The sequence below is a fragment of the Stylophora pistillata genome, chromosome 13 (assembly GCF_964205215.1).
Source record: "Stylophora pistillata chromosome 13, jaStyPist1.2, whole genome shotgun sequence".
NCBI classification, from domain to species: domain Eukaryota; kingdom Metazoa; phylum Cnidaria; class Anthozoa; order Scleractinia; family Pocilloporidae; genus Stylophora; species Stylophora pistillata.
This window is the reverse complement of record NC_142531.1, coordinates 2,846,408-2,863,282: the sequence shown is the minus strand read 5'-3', so window position 1 is coordinate 2,863,282 and position 16,875 is coordinate 2,846,408. Positions and strand designations below refer to the sequence as shown.

At 39.2% G+C, this 16,875-nt stretch overlaps 3 protein-coding genes across 3 annotated transcripts; 1 reads left to right on the top strand and 2 right to left on the bottom strand.

The window, feature by feature from the left end:
* Positions 1 to 332: 332 nt before the first annotated feature.
* Positions 333 to 11,093, top strand: LOC111331271 (uncharacterized). Its single transcript, XM_022936344.2, has 10 exons — positions 333 to 722; positions 828 to 905; positions 1,412 to 1,508; positions 1,850 to 1,917; positions 2,302 to 2,371; positions 2,501 to 2,572; positions 3,137 to 3,250; positions 4,208 to 4,291; positions 4,766 to 4,900; positions 8,717 to 11,093. The coding sequence occupies exons 1-10, from the start codon at positions 694 to 696 to the stop codon at positions 9,647 to 9,649; spliced, it is 1,680 nt and encodes a 559-aa protein (XP_022792079.2). The 5' UTR covers positions 333 to 693; the 3' UTR covers positions 9,650 to 11,093.
* LOC148717281 (uncharacterized) lies at positions 5,299 to 8,525 on the bottom strand. Its single transcript, XM_088743243.1, has one exon. The coding sequence runs from the start codon at positions 8,200 to 8,202 to the stop codon at positions 5,935 to 5,937; it is 2,268 nt and encodes a 755-aa protein (XP_088599369.1). The 5' UTR covers positions 8,203 to 8,525; the 3' UTR covers positions 5,299 to 5,934.
* Positions 10,530 to 16,601, bottom strand: LOC111331272 (carbonic anhydrase 2). The gene is made up of 8 exons (XM_022936345.2): positions 14,646 to 16,601; positions 13,796 to 13,888; positions 13,477 to 13,509; positions 12,975 to 13,294; positions 12,205 to 12,297; positions 12,047 to 12,113; positions 11,254 to 11,417; positions 10,530 to 11,036 (listed from the first exon to the last, which is right to left on the bottom strand). The coding sequence occupies exons 2-8, from the start codon at positions 13,863 to 13,865 to the stop codon at positions 10,833 to 10,835; spliced, it is 951 nt and encodes a 316-aa protein (XP_022792080.1). The 5' UTR covers positions 13,866 to 13,888; positions 14,646 to 16,601; the 3' UTR covers positions 10,530 to 10,832.
* Positions 16,602 to 16,875: the final 274 nt, after the last annotated feature.

The following is a 16,875-nucleotide window of genomic DNA, read 5'->3' as shown; positions in this document are numbered from 1 at the left end:
GAAATCACCTGGAAAAGATTTGGGACTGGGGGGTCGAGGGTGGGGACTTTGGAAAATTATGTGTACCCTTGGAAAAATCCTAGGTAAGCCCCTGGGACTGGATGTAAAGACTTTCCATACGTTTAGAGATGATTATCTTTTGGCATTGTGTCCACTTCAGTTATTGCACTCTGGATTTTAGTCGAAACACCAGTACCATCATTAAAACGCGAACGTAGCGTGTCATGTCGCAGGTACAGTTTTTATCCCGTAAAGGTTCATCAATTTCAAGATCGAAAAGTCTCAACATTTTAAAGCACAGAAGTTGTGGCTGTTTAATGCTCATATGCTTAGTGAAAATAATGCATAGTCAATTTATGCCAGATGCTGTCTCGTTCTTAGCTATTGCGGTTAGATTGGTGTACGGGCTAATTTTTGAATCTCTCTCAAAAGACGAAAGCGATATGGTAGAAAATTCATGCGAACAAAAGAAGGAAAGGGAAAGGCAAGGCAAACAGTGAAGAGAGAAAGGGAAGAACCAAGGATAAAGAGAAGGAAACGAAATTAAACTCACATTTTTGAACTTTGAAAACTTTCCTCAGTGGATCTCATCAGTGCCCTTCCCTCGTGGGAATTCTGAGCCCGCACATATAGAGACCATTAGGTGGTTCGTCATGTAGCCCATCATGTACGAAAACACACTGGTGATGCAACATGGCTGCCGATGAGGATGGAGATGGAATGTACGTGAAGACATTTCTAGTTTAAAATATGTTTATCTGTTTAATAACTGCCTTTACCTTATATATGGTTTATATTAGCCTAAAGTCTGTTCCATAAATTTACAGCTATTCTCTTGAAGAAGAGATTGAATTATTATCAGCTATTTACATTCACGAGTTAACAGTGGAAAGAGAAAAGGAGAGGTAAGCAGCAGATGAATTATAGATAGTTACGGAAGCAGAAGGTAGTTTTCGCTACTTGTGTCTGTGCATAGGGTTAGAGAGTACTATAAACTCAACATAACTGTACGATACGCGTAGTATCACAGTTCTGAAGGGGGCATGGCACACCTGCATTCTTCTTATTTACTAGATACTGGTAATAGCGCGCACTGAGCATGGTTGTATCTTTGTGTGTTATTATTTTTCCAAACAAGTCTACCAAGCCTGCCTCGTAATACTTAACATCAAATGTAACGGTCAGTGATTTTCCTTTTAACTCTTTCCTTATTAGTTTGCTCATACTGTAGCTGTAGGCGCAATAGAAGTAATAAATATTATATTATCCTGTTGTCCATTAGTTTTTCTTCTCAAGCACTCTTACTCATGAATACTATCATGATGTGGAGCGTAAAGCGAAGACTGGTTTCTCTACCCTAAAAGCCAAGAATTGTCCAAAATACTATTTCAGTTGGTTGTCCCTGTTTCAGACCCACAGCTGTTAGTGTTTTGCTTCATCCAAGCACAGGAGATGAAGAGGACAAGCGTTTTGTATGTCTAACATTACTTATTCACCTTCCCAAAAAGGTATGTAACTTTATAGTGTAGAATATCACTTACTGACTCAGTCAAGTTTTATCTTGCAGATTTTTACAGGAGGGTTATGGTATACCCTCCCATTTTCTTTTTTTTTTCTTTTTTTTTTACCCAAATCTTTGTATTTTCCATAGTTTGAAACTGTGGTAAAGTTTTCCCTTCCACCTTACAAACCTCAAAATTTCCCTTTATTTATTCTTGCTTATTTTACCTCTTATACAAACATATTTTATCTCTTATTTTACCTCGTATACATTCTTTGCTGTAATTGTTGTATCCAAAAGTCAATTTTATGTCAACCTTGCTGTGACATTTCTTTTCATGTTTTGCAGTATCTATGTGAATTACCTTCCATTCACATCAAGACACCTAGAGGATTATCTGAAGCCCATGTTGATAGGTAGCAAAATTTAATTGTTGTTTAGCTCTTAAACTTTATAAGAAATGTAGGGCATGCTGACAATCAATGATCATTAGTTCAAGTTCCTTTGAGGCATGATACAAGAGCATTTGATGACCAATTCCTTTTGATAATCAAAGAAGCCCTTTTTTCATTTTTGGAACCCTAAATACACAAATGTATGAATATTTTTGTGAATTGAGAGTACATGTTAATTTTATGCCAATTTCTGGAAGCGTGGATGGAAAACAGGTTAAATTCATATACTTGAACAAGTGTTTGTCCAAGTCTTTAACTTGGAAGGTAGCATAGTAGGTAAGTGAATTCCACACTTCTTACTTTAAAATTGAATGACTCTAATGTGTTACTTTGTGCATTTTGTAGCATTTTGGCCAACCTTAGGGAACTTGCAGAGGGTTGTCTTGGAAGACCTATGTTGTATGAACTTATTGAGGTAAATTCAACTGAAATGGTCATTTGGCTTAGGTTTTAGTGAAGTGGTTGATACAAAGTACAAATTACTTTGGTCATCACCATGAAGTAGAGAGAAGTAACAGTTTTCTGTGCATGAACTCTTTTGTAGTATGCTAAGGACAGTTTAACGGACAATAACATGCCTAGCTGTGCTTGTGCCATTTGTCTCTGCCATTTTCAGGTGAGTTTAGGGGAATATATTTGTAAAACTGAAACCTTAATTAACAGTTGTCCATAAATCTTTGGTTCCAATTGTGATGTCAAAGGTTATTCATAAATCATTTATTAGAGGAAGGAAGTAAAGCTACTTCCCCAACCCCAGCTTGGAAATATGTAAAAAAGAATTCCCTAAGTCCTGGTCACCAAATAGAACAATTTAAGTGTTCTCTAGATAAGACAATCTACTTTAGCACTCAAAAATGCCATTTTTTTGTTTGTTGCATTAAAATGGTTGAAATAACATAAAAAGCCCCATCCAATTTTGCTCTGCTAACAATGTTTACATTCATCCAATATCACGTTGGACAACTTTATTTAATCACTAAGCTGAAACTCAAGCAGAATTTCAGCAGATGCAAGAGTATGGAGTGTGTGTGTAAAATCTCTGTTATTTTCCATCTGTCTGTTTTGGTCAGTGTTGAAGACTCTCCTGGTCTTTGTCACTTTTAAGGTAGCTTTCATACTGAAGTTTGATCACAGTGACAACACTTTTAACATTTTTATTTTCCTTCCTCAATGTATACAGGATACACATGAATTTACAAAGACAGAGTGTTACCATTACTTTCACAGTGGCTGTTTAGCAAGATACATCAAATTTTCTCTCCAACTAGAAAAGGAAACTGAAGATGACACAAAGGTGAGTTTATCAAATTATTATATTTTTAAATACAGTTGAACCTCCCGTAAGCCAGCACCCAAAATGTCAAGTCCAGGTGGTTGCTTATAGGTGGTGTTCACTTACTGGAGCTCAGGCCATGGAGGGTCCATTTTTTTGGGCAATTTGCATACAATGAGCAGACCCGTTAGCTTGTGCTTGAAGCAACTTAAAGTAATAACTTGTAGCAACTTACGGAAGGAAAATTTATTTATTTAATCACTTTCACCAGAGTGTGGTGAGGGTCGCACAACAGAGCGAGGCTCCAAATTAAGTGCGCCCTATATCCCACCCATCCCACCCCAGGGGAGGACATCCATCACACAGTAATCTCGTGTGTGGGAAATTAACGTCTCCTACCCCAACCCTGCAGGAGACGGGACCTCCATTTATTCGTCCCTATCCGAGAAGACTAGAATATCTAACCATTTCTTGATGTTATAGAAAGGTAGCAAATAATCTAAGTATTCAAGGTGATTGTTGTGTATCTCACAAATTATTTAATACAGCATTTGGGATAATTCATGTGAAAGAAACTTAGCTCATTTGTTACTCCAAGTGGTGCTGTCCAAAGTTTTCCAATGACTTAACACAAGCAAAAACTTAACAACTCTCCAGTTACGTATGTGGCCACAAGTACTCAAAGTACTAGCGGGCCTTATAGGTGACAAAATATCCCACAAGTGTGTGTCAATAATATTTTAATTAAGAGTACACTGCAGCAGAACAGGTCAATGTTCTGTATCCTCTTAGAGACCATGTTTGCAAAGACAAATAAATATCTGAGTGTGTTATCAGCCTTAGCCTTTTGCCTCAGTAGATAACTCAGACCTTGGTATTGATAATTCATGATATCAGGCTCATCCTCTTCCAATTATTGCTCATTGTTACACTAGTCAGGTAAACAACAAATTGGTAAATGTATTGTCAAATATGTAGGTAGAATGTCCTATGTGCCGCATGGAGATTGCTTTCAACCTTGATGAACTGGAGGCTTTTGCTTCTGATGACGTGGATGAGGAGGTTTGTTGACAGTAACCAATTACTCTGTCATATCATTGGTCATCAAACTGTAGATTGTATTTTGTCCAACTTTTTATCTCCAAATTCATGTATCCTTATTTAATGTAGCAATTCCATTTGATTTTCATAATTCAGTTATAGAACTGTAAACACCTTTGTCGTTCTGAGTGATTCAGTGATAAGATTAGATCCCTTTGACCAATTCTATCTTTCTTTTCATGTTTCACATGCTAAGGTAGTTTTTTGAAAGTGTACAGCAATCGTCCGGACGATCGCTCTACGCTTTCTCTTATTTACCCCCAGGTTCAAACCATTTTCTGCAGAAGGTAGTTTTGTTGTGCCTTTTTTAAACTGATTCCCCCTCAGTCAAGAGATAACTGGAATGACAAATCTCCAAACACTTTCCTCCCCGATAACATAACCAGTGAAAAGATAGATGATACGAAGCTTTCTTAAAGTTTATTTTTTTTTTAGTTTGTTTACAAACCCAGTGAAGAAATTAAGAAACTCCAGAAAGAAATGACCTCCCTTTATGAAAAACAGAAGAGAAAAGGAGGAGTGATTGACTTGGATAAAGAAAGAAACAGATATTTGATCGATATAACGTCGGTATGTATTGCAATTGCCACAGTGGACAAGTGGACTCAGTTCGCACCACTCTTTTCCCCCATCGGTTTTAGCCGTCATTATTATCGTAGAGCAGTTTTCAGATGAGTGTTGAAAACCCCCAACCCAGTAATCACAACGACTAATCCGAACGAAACCAAAACAATCCAGGATCGCTTTCGATGCTTAACTGAAAACTGTTCTAATTGTTGTCATTGTCATAACTATCGCCTTTTTCATCAGCATTGACATCATCAACCTTATTTACTAAGGCTTCAAAGATTACGTCGGCATGAAAAGTATTTGAACGATTTTTGTCTTGTGCTGAATGTGTTATGTCTCTTTCTGATAAGATGATTTCTGATCTGCGGCTTAAGGAGGTAGTTAACCCTTATTTGGTATTCAATAAAACAGTGGCATATTTTTTTAATGATTCAACCAAACTCCATGAAATTTGGACAGAAGATAGAACTTATTGAGTTCGAAAGATTGACATGACATATAAGGTGCCACGCCCACCAGTTGCCATGGCAACCTCAGAAAACTGCGGTTCACTCTCTATTTTATGGCAAACCTATCTTAGCAAATACATACAATGAAGCAATGAAACTCTACAAGGACACTTATATGGATGCAAATTGTGCAATGAGTGAAATAGTTTTTGAGTGTCGCCAATTCGAAGTTGCACTTGATTAAAGTAGCATGTTTCCATAGCAACCAACTAAGCTGCCGTAAAGGGCTAAAACTATTTCACTCATTGCACAATACTACTAAAACTACACATCCTGTGAAAAAATGGTAAAAATCCATTGAAAATTGGCAAAGATATAACTGCCACAAGTGTGTAAATGAGATTTTAAGAAAAATGCTTTGAAAATTTAAGACATGAGCTGTGAATGTAGTTCACCGTAATTCCCTTCCATTTTGGCAGTCAAGAGGCTTTTTTAGTTTTTATCAACTGAGAACATTAAGTATAACTGAAAAGTTTTTCTCCAGCCAAAGTACATGGCTGGATGGCAAAAAAAAGTCAGTTTAGTTTAGTTCTCTTCATGAATACGCTGCTCTTTTGAAGGGGCCACAACTTCAAAAATAGGTTCTGCGAATGTGATCTCCACATGTTCCTCTCTGCTTGTGGATTCTGCAACTGTGATCTCCACATGTTCCTCTCTGCTTGTGGATGGTAACACCTGAATGTCTTTCCTGGACTCAACTTTCTTTCCTTGCTTTACTGTTGTTTCAGGCTTTGAATCAAGGCCAAAGGCCCCTGAAGAGTATGATTCCTCTCCTTTCGACTTCCGCTTTGCACGCAAATTTTTCCTTTGTTTCCTATATTTCAATGAAACTTTTTGTCCTGCACTTTTTATCCTTTTTTTGTCTTGTTCCCTCAAAGCTTTCAGCATGCTTGCACCAGGATTCACTCCAGAAAGATCCATAATGACTGCTTTATTAGCTGTCCCAGTGTTAAACACAGCCACAGTTTCGCAAACAGCTATTCGTACTCTTCGCACACCAACAAAGGTTGTTTTTGAACACTTGGACCACAACTGAGCATTAACACTCTCATTCTGATTTTGAGTGAGTCCCTGGAGGCACCTTGTCAAAAGAGATTCATCAGACAATCTCTCAAAAATGGGATCTAACTCTTTCATGAAAACTTCTGGTAGACGCTTGCTGTTGTCGTAAGTGTTTGTCTTGTTTTGCTTGTCTGCCCAGAATTTACACCAAGTGCTTTTCCCCTTTGGGCAGTGTCTATGCTGCTTTTCCAGAGGCATGCTCGTATCCTCTATCATGTGGCACTGAATGGCCTTGATACTCTCTCTCATTCCTTGAAGGTTGCCTGAATTTTCTCTTATAGCATTGCCATAATAGTTCTGAATGCGGTCAATAAGTTTGTCTGTTAGCCGCCCTTTTCCAGCAACACCTTTTCCGTCAGCTAGTTTTCTTCCCTTCATGTCCTTTTTATACTTCCGAAGAGCTGTGCCCATTCTCTTTTGGACATGTCCAACACACTCCTCCTTGACTACAGTGTACTTGTCTCCATATTTTGCAGCCATGGCCTCTCGCACGCGGCCAAAACAACTACTGTCACCATCACCCACAAAGGTTGTATACTTCAGGCTGTAGTTTTCTTTACTTCTACCAAACATTTCAACTGCTGCAGAAGCCTCCATGTCCTCAGAGCTGGTGGAATGGTTAATTTGGCAATTTGTATGGCCAGCTTTCCAAGCTTTAAATTCTTCGGTGTCTTTGTCCATATTCGCACGAGCTCGACACTCGTGGCAAATAAGAGACTTTACCTCATAATCAAGAATCTCTCCAGTAGCCACTGAAATCACAAACACAACACCGATCTTTGAGGAATGGCCCCTTTTCTGCCATGTTCCATCAACTGTTACTGCTACCTTGGCCATTGCTTTGGCATTTTCGTCTTCAATTCTATCAGGGTGTCGATCCTTAGTAACTGCAAACAGTCTCCTAGCAGCATCTTGCATTTGAACTTTAGCATGTTCTACAGCAGCCTTTTCAATTTGAATCAAGTGTTCATTGAAAGATTTCTTGGTTACTGGTGGGGGCAGATTCATCCTGGCACAAAAATCTGTTAATCCAGCCTGGCCAAGTTTCTGGGAAGCCAACACTGACCTCCTGTTGACTTCATGTGCCCCTCCACCCACACCTCCAAGTTTCTTGCTTGTTTTCAAGTCAGTCTCATGATTACAAATTGAGCATTTCAGAAAAAGACATTCAGCAAGTCCTTCCCTCTGATAATCTCGCTGATAGAGTTTGAGAGTTGACTGGGGTTTGCGACAAGAGCTGCAAATTGCAGCTGAGGCAATACCTTCACTCAACAGAGTGGCATCTTGCAATTTAAACCCGCTTGCAACTTGGTCAACATCTGCTGATGCGACTCTGAGTCCAACGCTTATCGACTTCTTTCGGGTCAGGGTACCTTCTTGCTCTTCAAAACTCGAAAACGAAGAATTTTGAAGTTTTGAGGCGGAAACATTGACTCTCACTGGCAAATCTTTGGTTTCGCTGAGGTCACTTTCGTCTCTGGCTTCACCTTCGCCGCCGCCATCTTGATCTGCTAGCGCTTTCTTTGTCAGCTTTGGCCGTTTGTTTGCCCCATTGTGGCCACAAAATCCTTTTCTTTTTTTTCTTCTTACCGATCTAAATTTCCTTTTTCCATGTTCGACCATCTCATGAAGCACAACAAGTAAAAATATTCGAAAAAACAATCCAAATTCGCCACACCACGCTTTTGAGAAAATCACAACTTCGAATCTTCGACAACCGCGCTGCATCATGGTTACTGCAAATGAAAATCTGGACTGGACACTGTGAAATTTGGCTTTTAAGGACTGTGGAAACGACTTTTAGGGGACTTTTGACCCAACGCGGAGCAGAAAGTCCCATGACAACCAAAATAAACAAAGTGTAAACAAACGGTTGCTATGCATAAATAATTGACCTCTTCCCAATTAATTAGCCGTTTTAGGCGGGATTTTCAAATTTTTCAAAAAATAAAAGTGGATTATAAAAATTGAATAGATAAGGGTCATAGGGGGGCTTGAAGAAGTTTTTATGAAATGTTCGACTTTTTTCTTAAAATAAGGGTTAACTACCTCCTTAAATGAAGACTAATCAATGACCCTAAATTGGTCGAGCGTGGTGGTTGCCTTTGAGGTAACACGGTTATTTAGCAATACTGCTTGCTAATTTTTCTTTTAGAGTATCGAGATCTTTACGGGAAGATTTCTTGAAATGTCTCCTTTTCCAAGAACCTTGTTATTCATGCTTATCATTGCTCTTGGTCGGCAGGTTCGTCAGGAGGAGGCAGTACATGAAAACGAGCCTTGTGCAGGGCCCGAGACCGCAGACAAAGTAAATACCTCCTCAGCGGAATTCACTCAAACCAATTCTCCCGAGCGGGGAGGCGTAGCTAGAGAAACCAGCCAATTAGATAACGTTATCTGTAAAGACAGATCAGAAGATAAAAAAGAGTTCTTGAAGCACTCAGGACCCACTCGGACTCGTCAGCGCTCCGACCGAAAAACTAGAAATCGATTGGGCGAAGGTAAATCTGACTATTACGACAGAAAAAGAAACGAGAAAAAACGCCAATCAACTAATAATAGACCTAACACTGCCGGACAGAGGCTAAACAAAAAAGAATCTGTAAAACCATCTGAAAATCTAGAGGGGGATTTCGCTCTTTGGAGCGAAGATAAATCAGAGAGTTCTCAAACCCGACTCGAAACGGAGATAAACCCCCCAGTAGACAATCTGGAGAGTGCTGTAACGGACGTCAGTGACAAGAGCAGAAATATTGGCTCCTCACAGAATTTCCGTGGAGAAAATTCAAGGTCTGTCAGGCGAGGAAAAGGAAAGGTTAATAGAGGCAGGTCTTCCACTGCCAGTACCCACGGAACTACGGAGGGTGGAAGGGTTGCGGATACAGATAGGACCTCTTGCGGAGAAGAGGTTGGGAAACTATCTGAAGACGCTGCACCATCGGAAAGCAGCAAGGCTATACCCGAGAAAAAAAGCCTTCACAAGCCAGTCAAGGAAAATCCAAGCCACAAACGAAAACGGACAAACAACAAAGACAAAGTTTGCAAACCACCCCCAGGTTTTGAGAATTTGAAGACCGATGAAGGAGAATGCGTGCGATCCACAAACATTTCTGAACCCCCTCCGGGGTTTGAACACCTTTCCACTGCACCTCTCCCAGGGGGCTTGGATACCCAGTAGAAGTGACAGGGCAGACAACAAGTCAGTTAATTACAAGCTGACCAATAGCAGCTCGAAAAATCCATGAGAATTATTCTTGTTTATTTCCTTTCTAGTTAATACTCGATTGGGTTTTAATATTAAGGAGGAGGAGTATTGGGTTTTTCGGTTTCTGTGCCGAAAAACTTCGGTTTTTCGGTTTTGGTGTTCATTGCGTTTTGAGGATTTTCCGTTATTTAGCATTTAGTTTTTGGTTTTCGTTAAAAATACTAACGGGTTTTCAGAGTTGGTATCCGATGTGGTTTTCGGGTTTGGGTTCCGGTTTCTCTTCCATGCTCCACTTGTCACTACTGTACGGTTTTGCATGGGGTTTTCGGTTTCGATCGAATTTTTTAGCGGTTTTGCGCTCTTGAATAATATTTTCTATGGTTTTGCGGTTTGTAGTTGACGATAATGCTCCCCTCATTAAGACCACTGCAGTTAATTGTGTAGATGACTGCCTCGCTTCTAAGAATTGTGAAGAAGACTTTTTGTCCAAAAGTGGCTTCTTTTGGTCAGTTTGGAAATAGATGTCCACTTTATGAAGGGACAAGGGGAAAGTTACTTCCATGTGTTAGTGTTTTTTTTTTTTCTTTTGTGATATCACCGGTAGGGTTGGTAAAGTTTCAGGATATAGCGTCCTGTGCTTGCGGACGCTATGAATAGAAGTAAACTTAGTATACTACGGCGAAAGTAGCAGTGATAATTGCCTTTTTTTTTAGACTTTTTTTGTTTTCTTTGTTCTTGTTTTTTGTTTTTTTCTTCAGCGGAAATAACAGTTTTCACAGTTTTTAATAAATAGAAACTAGTGAATGTTCTTTCTTGTTAGGCTTCTTCCCACACCACCCTTCAGTGATCACACTTTTGTCTTCATTATGCAAGTGCAAAAGACGTCTTTATTTAAGATGGCAAAAGCTTTTTGTTGAGTTATTTTCTCTTTACTTTAACATAAGTAGGAAACAAAACTTTAAAATATTTAGGAAAAACTCTAGTTGCGTGATTATCTTCCGCTGAAACTATGGATGTCTGCGTCTGAGTGTTCTTCGACAGAATTTGGTAACTATACATCAGGCTTCATGGTTTACGTACGTGTAAACTACTCCATTTGTGTAACTAAGCTTCTTTGAAAATGGGGCCATATAAAAAATGTTCACTGCGAACACAATCAGTGTCCAAAGAGTGCAGAGAGCAACATTAGTGAGAAGAGGCCAGCGTTTATATCGATGATGATGCTGGTAGAACGTATTACTGGGCAAGAGGGCGGTAGAAAACTGTTCTTCACGGTCCTTTTGTTGAGCGGCTGGACTGGACGATAGTTGTTAACCAGTTGCTTGCCCGATGCGTTTGTGAGGTTGCGTAAACTTTTCATCTGTAATGAAGAACCTAGTTATTACGCCTTTTCAATAATTATTTACTTGACAACATGCTCATAGCTTAGGTAGTAGTTTCATCACTGACGGAGAACCTGAAATTTTTTGTTTTCGCTCCTGCAAAGAGAGAACCATCTCAAGTTTTCCATCTTAAAAAGTGTAGAGAATGTGGGCTGTATTCTATTTATATTCGATTAGATGACCCATCTTATCTACCTGCTCACTCGATATCTTTACGGACTCCTTGAAAAGTGTCCAAGTGACACTCTCTTGACAGCCAGGAATTGTTAATGAGCCATGATACCGGAAGTACTTTTGAAGTGTGGTCCAGGGCAGCATGGGTGCCAGACCAAACGGACGAATGTTGCTCCATGACGAGCCTGTGAAATTGAGATAAGACACGCCAGGGGAGACATGAAGTATATCATTGCGAACAAATAAGCCTGAAAGTTGATTTAGTAGTGTTTGTTCTCCTACCAACAAATGTCTCTCACGTTGCTTCCCGCTAAAGCGTGCGAAGGATTTTCTTGGAAATATGATCGAATGTTAAGCTTGACTGAGAATGAATTGAATAACACTGTACAGAGGGTTTGCAGTAGGCAAGATTTTCAAGAAGGGTTCTACGCTAGCATTGTACTGGCTTTACAATGCGTGTTCAGTAGTTAGGAAAAATTATTCACATTTGTTTGCCAAGGAGGTGGTCAAATGCTTATCAAAACTCCCTCCCCTCCCCTCCCCTCATTAGTCTCTGAGTTCTTCATGTGGGAGTTCGAAAGTTTCTGATGTTTCCTAACAGTAGCTTGTACTTGTGAGATTGGCCCCCATTTGGTTTACGCCACACAGGTGATTGGCAAGCTGGGAAATGATTAGCAGGTACTTTCTTTTCACCTCTGAGCAGCCGATAAGACGGAGTCGCACGTTAAGAGTTTAATTTCCAACGATTTTTTGGTGTATTGACTAAAGTTAACTAATTGTTGCACAAACCAAGAAAACAACAACAAAAACGTACTACTGTTCGCGAGTTTTGTGGCATATTCAGTCAGAAATGAAAATGCTTGATTGGTTTCACCACCAACCTGAAACAAGAAATAACACAGAGATAACTTTTCATCGTAATGCAATAATGTAAAATACACTCAGATAAAATTGGAGATCTTTTCGCCTTACCTCGATGAACACTCCAAGCACGGCAAGCCCGTCTGATTTGTTTTTTGCTACGTCAAATCCTGAGTACCTGGTGTTGTAGCTGACGAAGTGCAACTTTTCATGCAAAACGAAAACTTCACGTCAGTCAATTTTGAGAATGTGTATAGTTATCCAATCCTTTAAGCCGGGTACCCGTTCATTTCTTCTCGCACGTCAGATCAGTGAAGTAAAGCGCTATTGGACCCAGAGCTTACTTGGATCAGTAAGTTTAAAACTTTCCTTGTTGTGGAGCTTTCCTTTTTTGTTTAAAGGACTTTAGGGACAGATCAAAGATCAACATTCAACGGGCTATGGCCCTCTTTAAGTTTGGAAAACTCCCTCGGAAGTCGGTAAATTCGGTTATAAAAGTTTTATATCGCCGCCATAGTTGTCTTAAATGTTCCCCAAAGGAAGGGCTTTCCAGAACCAATTTTTTGAAGGACTGTGGTGTAACAGAATACGTTTAAAATTTCATGCAGAGTCGTAAAACAGCATGGTACTCAGTGTTTTGGTTGGAGTACAGTATTTTTATGCTCACAGTCCATATTGAAATGCTCTGAAAAGAATCACTGGTGAGCAAGACGCTAGCCAATAACGACGAGAAGCACGCTGAGGTGGTATGTAAGAAGCCAGCTCACGTACCACACCAAATCGTTTTCTCTCCGCGCTCACACCTCGCTCAGGCTTCCTCGTAACAACAGAAAAATATGTGCTCATTGGTAACATAAGGAATACGTTCTTCATCTACTTACCTCAGCGGCGTACGCCTTTCCGTCCAAAGTGTGTTCTGATCCTTTTGTTTTATCCGACCCCCAGTGAAAGTGGAATTGAACAGTGGTGAAAACACCATCCAGTCCTCCGCCGCGAACGGAGTAGATTTTCGGTTTGAATTTAAATACAATTGTACCAATATTGCCATTGTTTACAGCTGTAAAGTTAGTTTCAGAGGGTTGATTTTCGTAGTTCGTGAGTATGAAATCGGTCATCTTCTCATACTTAGTATCAGAGATTTTTATGTTGATGGGCGATTGCTCCGTTCCAGATTTGCAGATACCTTTCCAGTTTTTTGGACCTATAATACATCAATTGCGTTTAGACTGCAAAGACGACATTTTCATGTGAAATAACAATCATTCTGAACAGAAATAAAAGGAGTCGCGATAACGCTGGAGTGGACGAAATATAGTATAGAAGCAATACAATCTTTTAGACAAATTAATGTTATAGTCATTTGGAATATGTTAAAAGTATTACCATCTTGGGATGTCACATTATAAGACCACGAATCTATGAAATATAATGAAAATATCATAAATCACTTGAATTGAATAAATTACAAATTAGGTATTGACCTTGTAACGTGGTTGGACGAGTGCTACTTTAATATGGTGGTGCTTTGAGAAGCACAAGCAGCCGAGGCTTCACAAATGACGTTTAAAGTTTTACTTCGAGAGAATAATGTAAAGCACAATTAAGTTCGGATATTCTTCTATCAGCTCATTCTCATACACTTTCCTTCAATTTAATTTCAAATTGAAACCGGCCCAATGGAGAGGAATTTGTTTTTACTCACTTGCGGTCGCGAAAACACTTAGAGCCATCCAGCTGACACAAATGAAAACAGGCAGCAGAAAACTGTTCATAGTTAGCTTCACCTGAAAAAAATCTTTAATAAAAGAGCGAGTGATTTTAAGAACTAAACTTAAAGTTTCGAATCTCTCTAGGAGAGTAAATTGTTTCAAAACTTTTCTTGAAAAATTATATCTATTTTTATCGATTTTCGAAGATATTGCTTGGTTCGATTTTTATGCTGTCGTCGGTGGAAAATTATTTAATTGAAATAAAAAGCTGTGGGACAGTCATATCTGGTGACACAATTTCCAACCATAAGTGAGCAAAGATTGGAAACTAACTCTTTTGGATGCTCAAGTGATTCGAAACTTAGAACTAAGATCCGGTGATGTGCATGCAGTTTCGATTTGAGGGGCGAAACTAAAGCACAATCGATACTCTTGCCTTTTACTTTTTTGTACTGATTCTGCAGGCACCAGCTTTTCTTGTTGTATGACTGATCACTGCACCGATTAACATATTTAAATAGCGAGTCATGTAGCCACGTGTGTTCCGTAACATGAGGCATCGTCTAGGAGCCTCTAAACAGCGAATAAAAATGATTTTGACTTAGGTTTTTCAAACAGAGTCGGGAGGCTGTTAAACTTGGAAGGCTTACTCTTCGGTGTTTGCCATTAGCTTTAAGAGTTGAACAACGGCTTTTCAGCCAAATGCGAACAGATACCTGTAGAGTTCACTCTAATTTTCAAATCGAGCAGCATCGTCAGCTACGCAGGCTAATGATTAAATGTCACTAACCTATAGAATTACTCACTTCCTATCGATAAATTGCTAAGAAATTAGAGTTTTACCTTGAAAAAGAACTCTTTTTGGTGTTCCGCTCCTTGTGTCCGAAGTGGAGCCGGAGGTGCAAAGAGAAATGCGATAAACTGATTCACGTCGACGTCTTTTATCGCAGAGTATTCACGCGTCATTTACCTTGTTCAGTCTTCCAATCATTATTTACAACTATAGACAACACGGCACCCTAAGGAGTTGTTTTCTTTAACAACCAAAATAATTTGAGCGGAATTAGTGCAGAATATCATATCAGTGTTCACATTACAGGACAAATCGAGTTTTACGAAGAATCACAAATCAGCTGTTACGCGAAACGCAGCTTTTGGAATACAGATTTTAAACAATTCAAAGTGCTGGATGAGTTCTGACTCTCACATATGGCTTCGTTTCCTGGTAAATTAATCAAGATGACACCCTTTTGATGATGAATTTGTCTATTCTCCTTATTGTTTTTCCTTGATAATGTATCGATATTGTTATTAGAAGTTAAACGGCTGGTAGATACAGTGTTTAAATGTCTACCCTAGCTCGTGCTGTTTTCGTTATTGTTTTTGCTCCCAACGAGAAACTTCGACAAGTTTCCTAACGTTCGCACCTATCATGCGGCTATCCGTGTACGTGTGGACGAAAGGCACACTTGGCTAGTCAAAAGCTTTTTTTAACGGTTCCCCAAATTTTGACATTTCACCAACTTTTTTAACTTTGAGAAACATCTCAAGATATAGTCGGTTTTTATCATGATGTCAATATGAACCTGTGTAACTGAGAAAGGTAAAATTTTTCATGGGATATTCAGTCATTTCCCTTTTGGTAACGAACTCTATTGGGCACGCAGTGCAAGAATCCTCTTCTTATTTTGGTAACGAACTCTATTGAGCACGCAGTGCAAGAATCCTCTTCTTATTTCTGCAGGTCAGCGATTGCACTTTAAGTGTATCAAACGTTTCAATCGAACAGGTGGTTAGTTTATTGGAATGAATGTCTCAGATTGTGGATAACGAAGGGACACTTAGGAGCAAATCCGTGCAAGAATCAAACATTGCACGGCAAAGTTAAAAAAATTAAAATTCGCTGTTCTTTTGCATACAAGTACCCTTTAGGAAGTATACAATTGCTGTGCAGTTTTTTCCTCGAAAAAATTATTTGCTTCCGAAAAAACGAAAACGTTTCGTTTTCAGTCCCGAGATCGATTTGGCGACACCGAACAGGTTTTAAATAGGTCATGATTCACTCGACTCGCGTATCAAAAAAGCTGCGCTCGAAAAAGCTATCATAGTTCCAATTGTTGTACAACTTTTCATAGTCTAAACACCGTGATTTCATAAAGATTAGATTAATTCCAGTATTCAAGAGAAGTCAAAAGCTTAGGGCTCTCCCGTGTTGCGTTAAACGGTAGGCGAAACAACGATAATTTTGAGCATGTGCCTTTGCTCAGAATTTCGTAAGATTACGAACGATAATACTAGAGTTGATCATCTTTCAGAATATGTAAAGCTCAGCTTGGGGAAAGGAATTTGGAATTTTTCAAAACTTTTTGAAAATCGTGAAGAAAGATATTACGCAATCCTGTTGTGTACATGTGACCATCAAGAAATTGATAGAATAAAAATTAACACGACTCCGATGCATATAGCAAAGTAAATATAATAACCCTAACTCAAATATTATATTCTTAGCTGTTCGTATGAGTCCAGCGTTCTTCTGTTTTGCCGTTTCTCCATTCTGCGGTCTCCGTAAGTTTGACATCTGTACCGTCGCTTTATGTCGCGGCTCGATTAAAACGGCTGCTATTAAAAACGTCTAAACTTTGCAATTTGTGTTCCGGCTTGTGTGCTTGATACAACACGTTGGTGTTCTTAGCGACAAAATTGATTAAAAAACTGATCGAGCCGACCATTTAAAGCTTATGTTCAGAGTTTTCTGCCATCGATCCTGTTCATCAGTTATCTGTCTGACAGATTTGCATAGAGGCCGAACGAGCTTGCGTGACAGTTGCGTGACAGTTGTTCATGGAATCGGGGGGGGGGAGGGGTGGGGGAGAAGGAGGTATGTGGTCTCTCTCTATAATGCGTTACTTTGGGGTAGCAGATTTCTCTTTACATCGCTAAGAAACTATTTTACCAAGAATTTATCTTCCTTGTTCCCCTCAATTTTATGTAATTAAATCAACCTCATTAGTGTATGTTTATTTCTCTCGTGAACTAAATAAAAATTCTAAATTTAAGAAAGACTATACTTTGC

Excerpts from the sequence above, each read along its gene's own strand:
- LOC111331272 (XM_022936345.2), bottom strand. The coding sequence starts at position 13,865 with ATGAACAGTTTTCTGCTGCCTGTTTTCATTTGTGTCAGCTGGATGGCT. Across the intron at positions 13,295-13,476 it reads TAATGTGACATCCCAAGATG|GTCCAAAAAACTGGAAAGGT; the intron begins GTAATACTTTTA and ends GATGTATTATAG. Across the intron at positions 12,298-12,974 it reads GAAAGGCGTACGCCGCTGAG|TTGCACTTCGTCAGCTACAA; the intron begins GTAAGTAGATGA and ends TTGCATGAAAAG.
- LOC148717281 (XM_088743243.1), bottom strand. The coding sequence starts at position 8,202 with ATGATGCAGCGCGGTTGTCGAAGATTCGAAGTTGTGATTTTCTCAAAA.
- LOC111331271 (XM_022936344.2), top strand. The coding sequence starts at position 694 with ATGGCTGCCGATGAGGATGGAGATGGAAT. Across the intron at positions 2,372-2,500 it reads TGTTGTATGAACTTATTGAG|TATGCTAAGGACAGTTTAAC; the intron begins GTAAATTCAACT and ends ACTCTTTTGTAG. Across the intron at positions 4,292-4,765 it reads CTGATGACGTGGATGAGGAG|TTTGTTTACAAACCCAGTGA; the intron begins GTTTGTTGACAG and ends TTTTTTTTTTAG.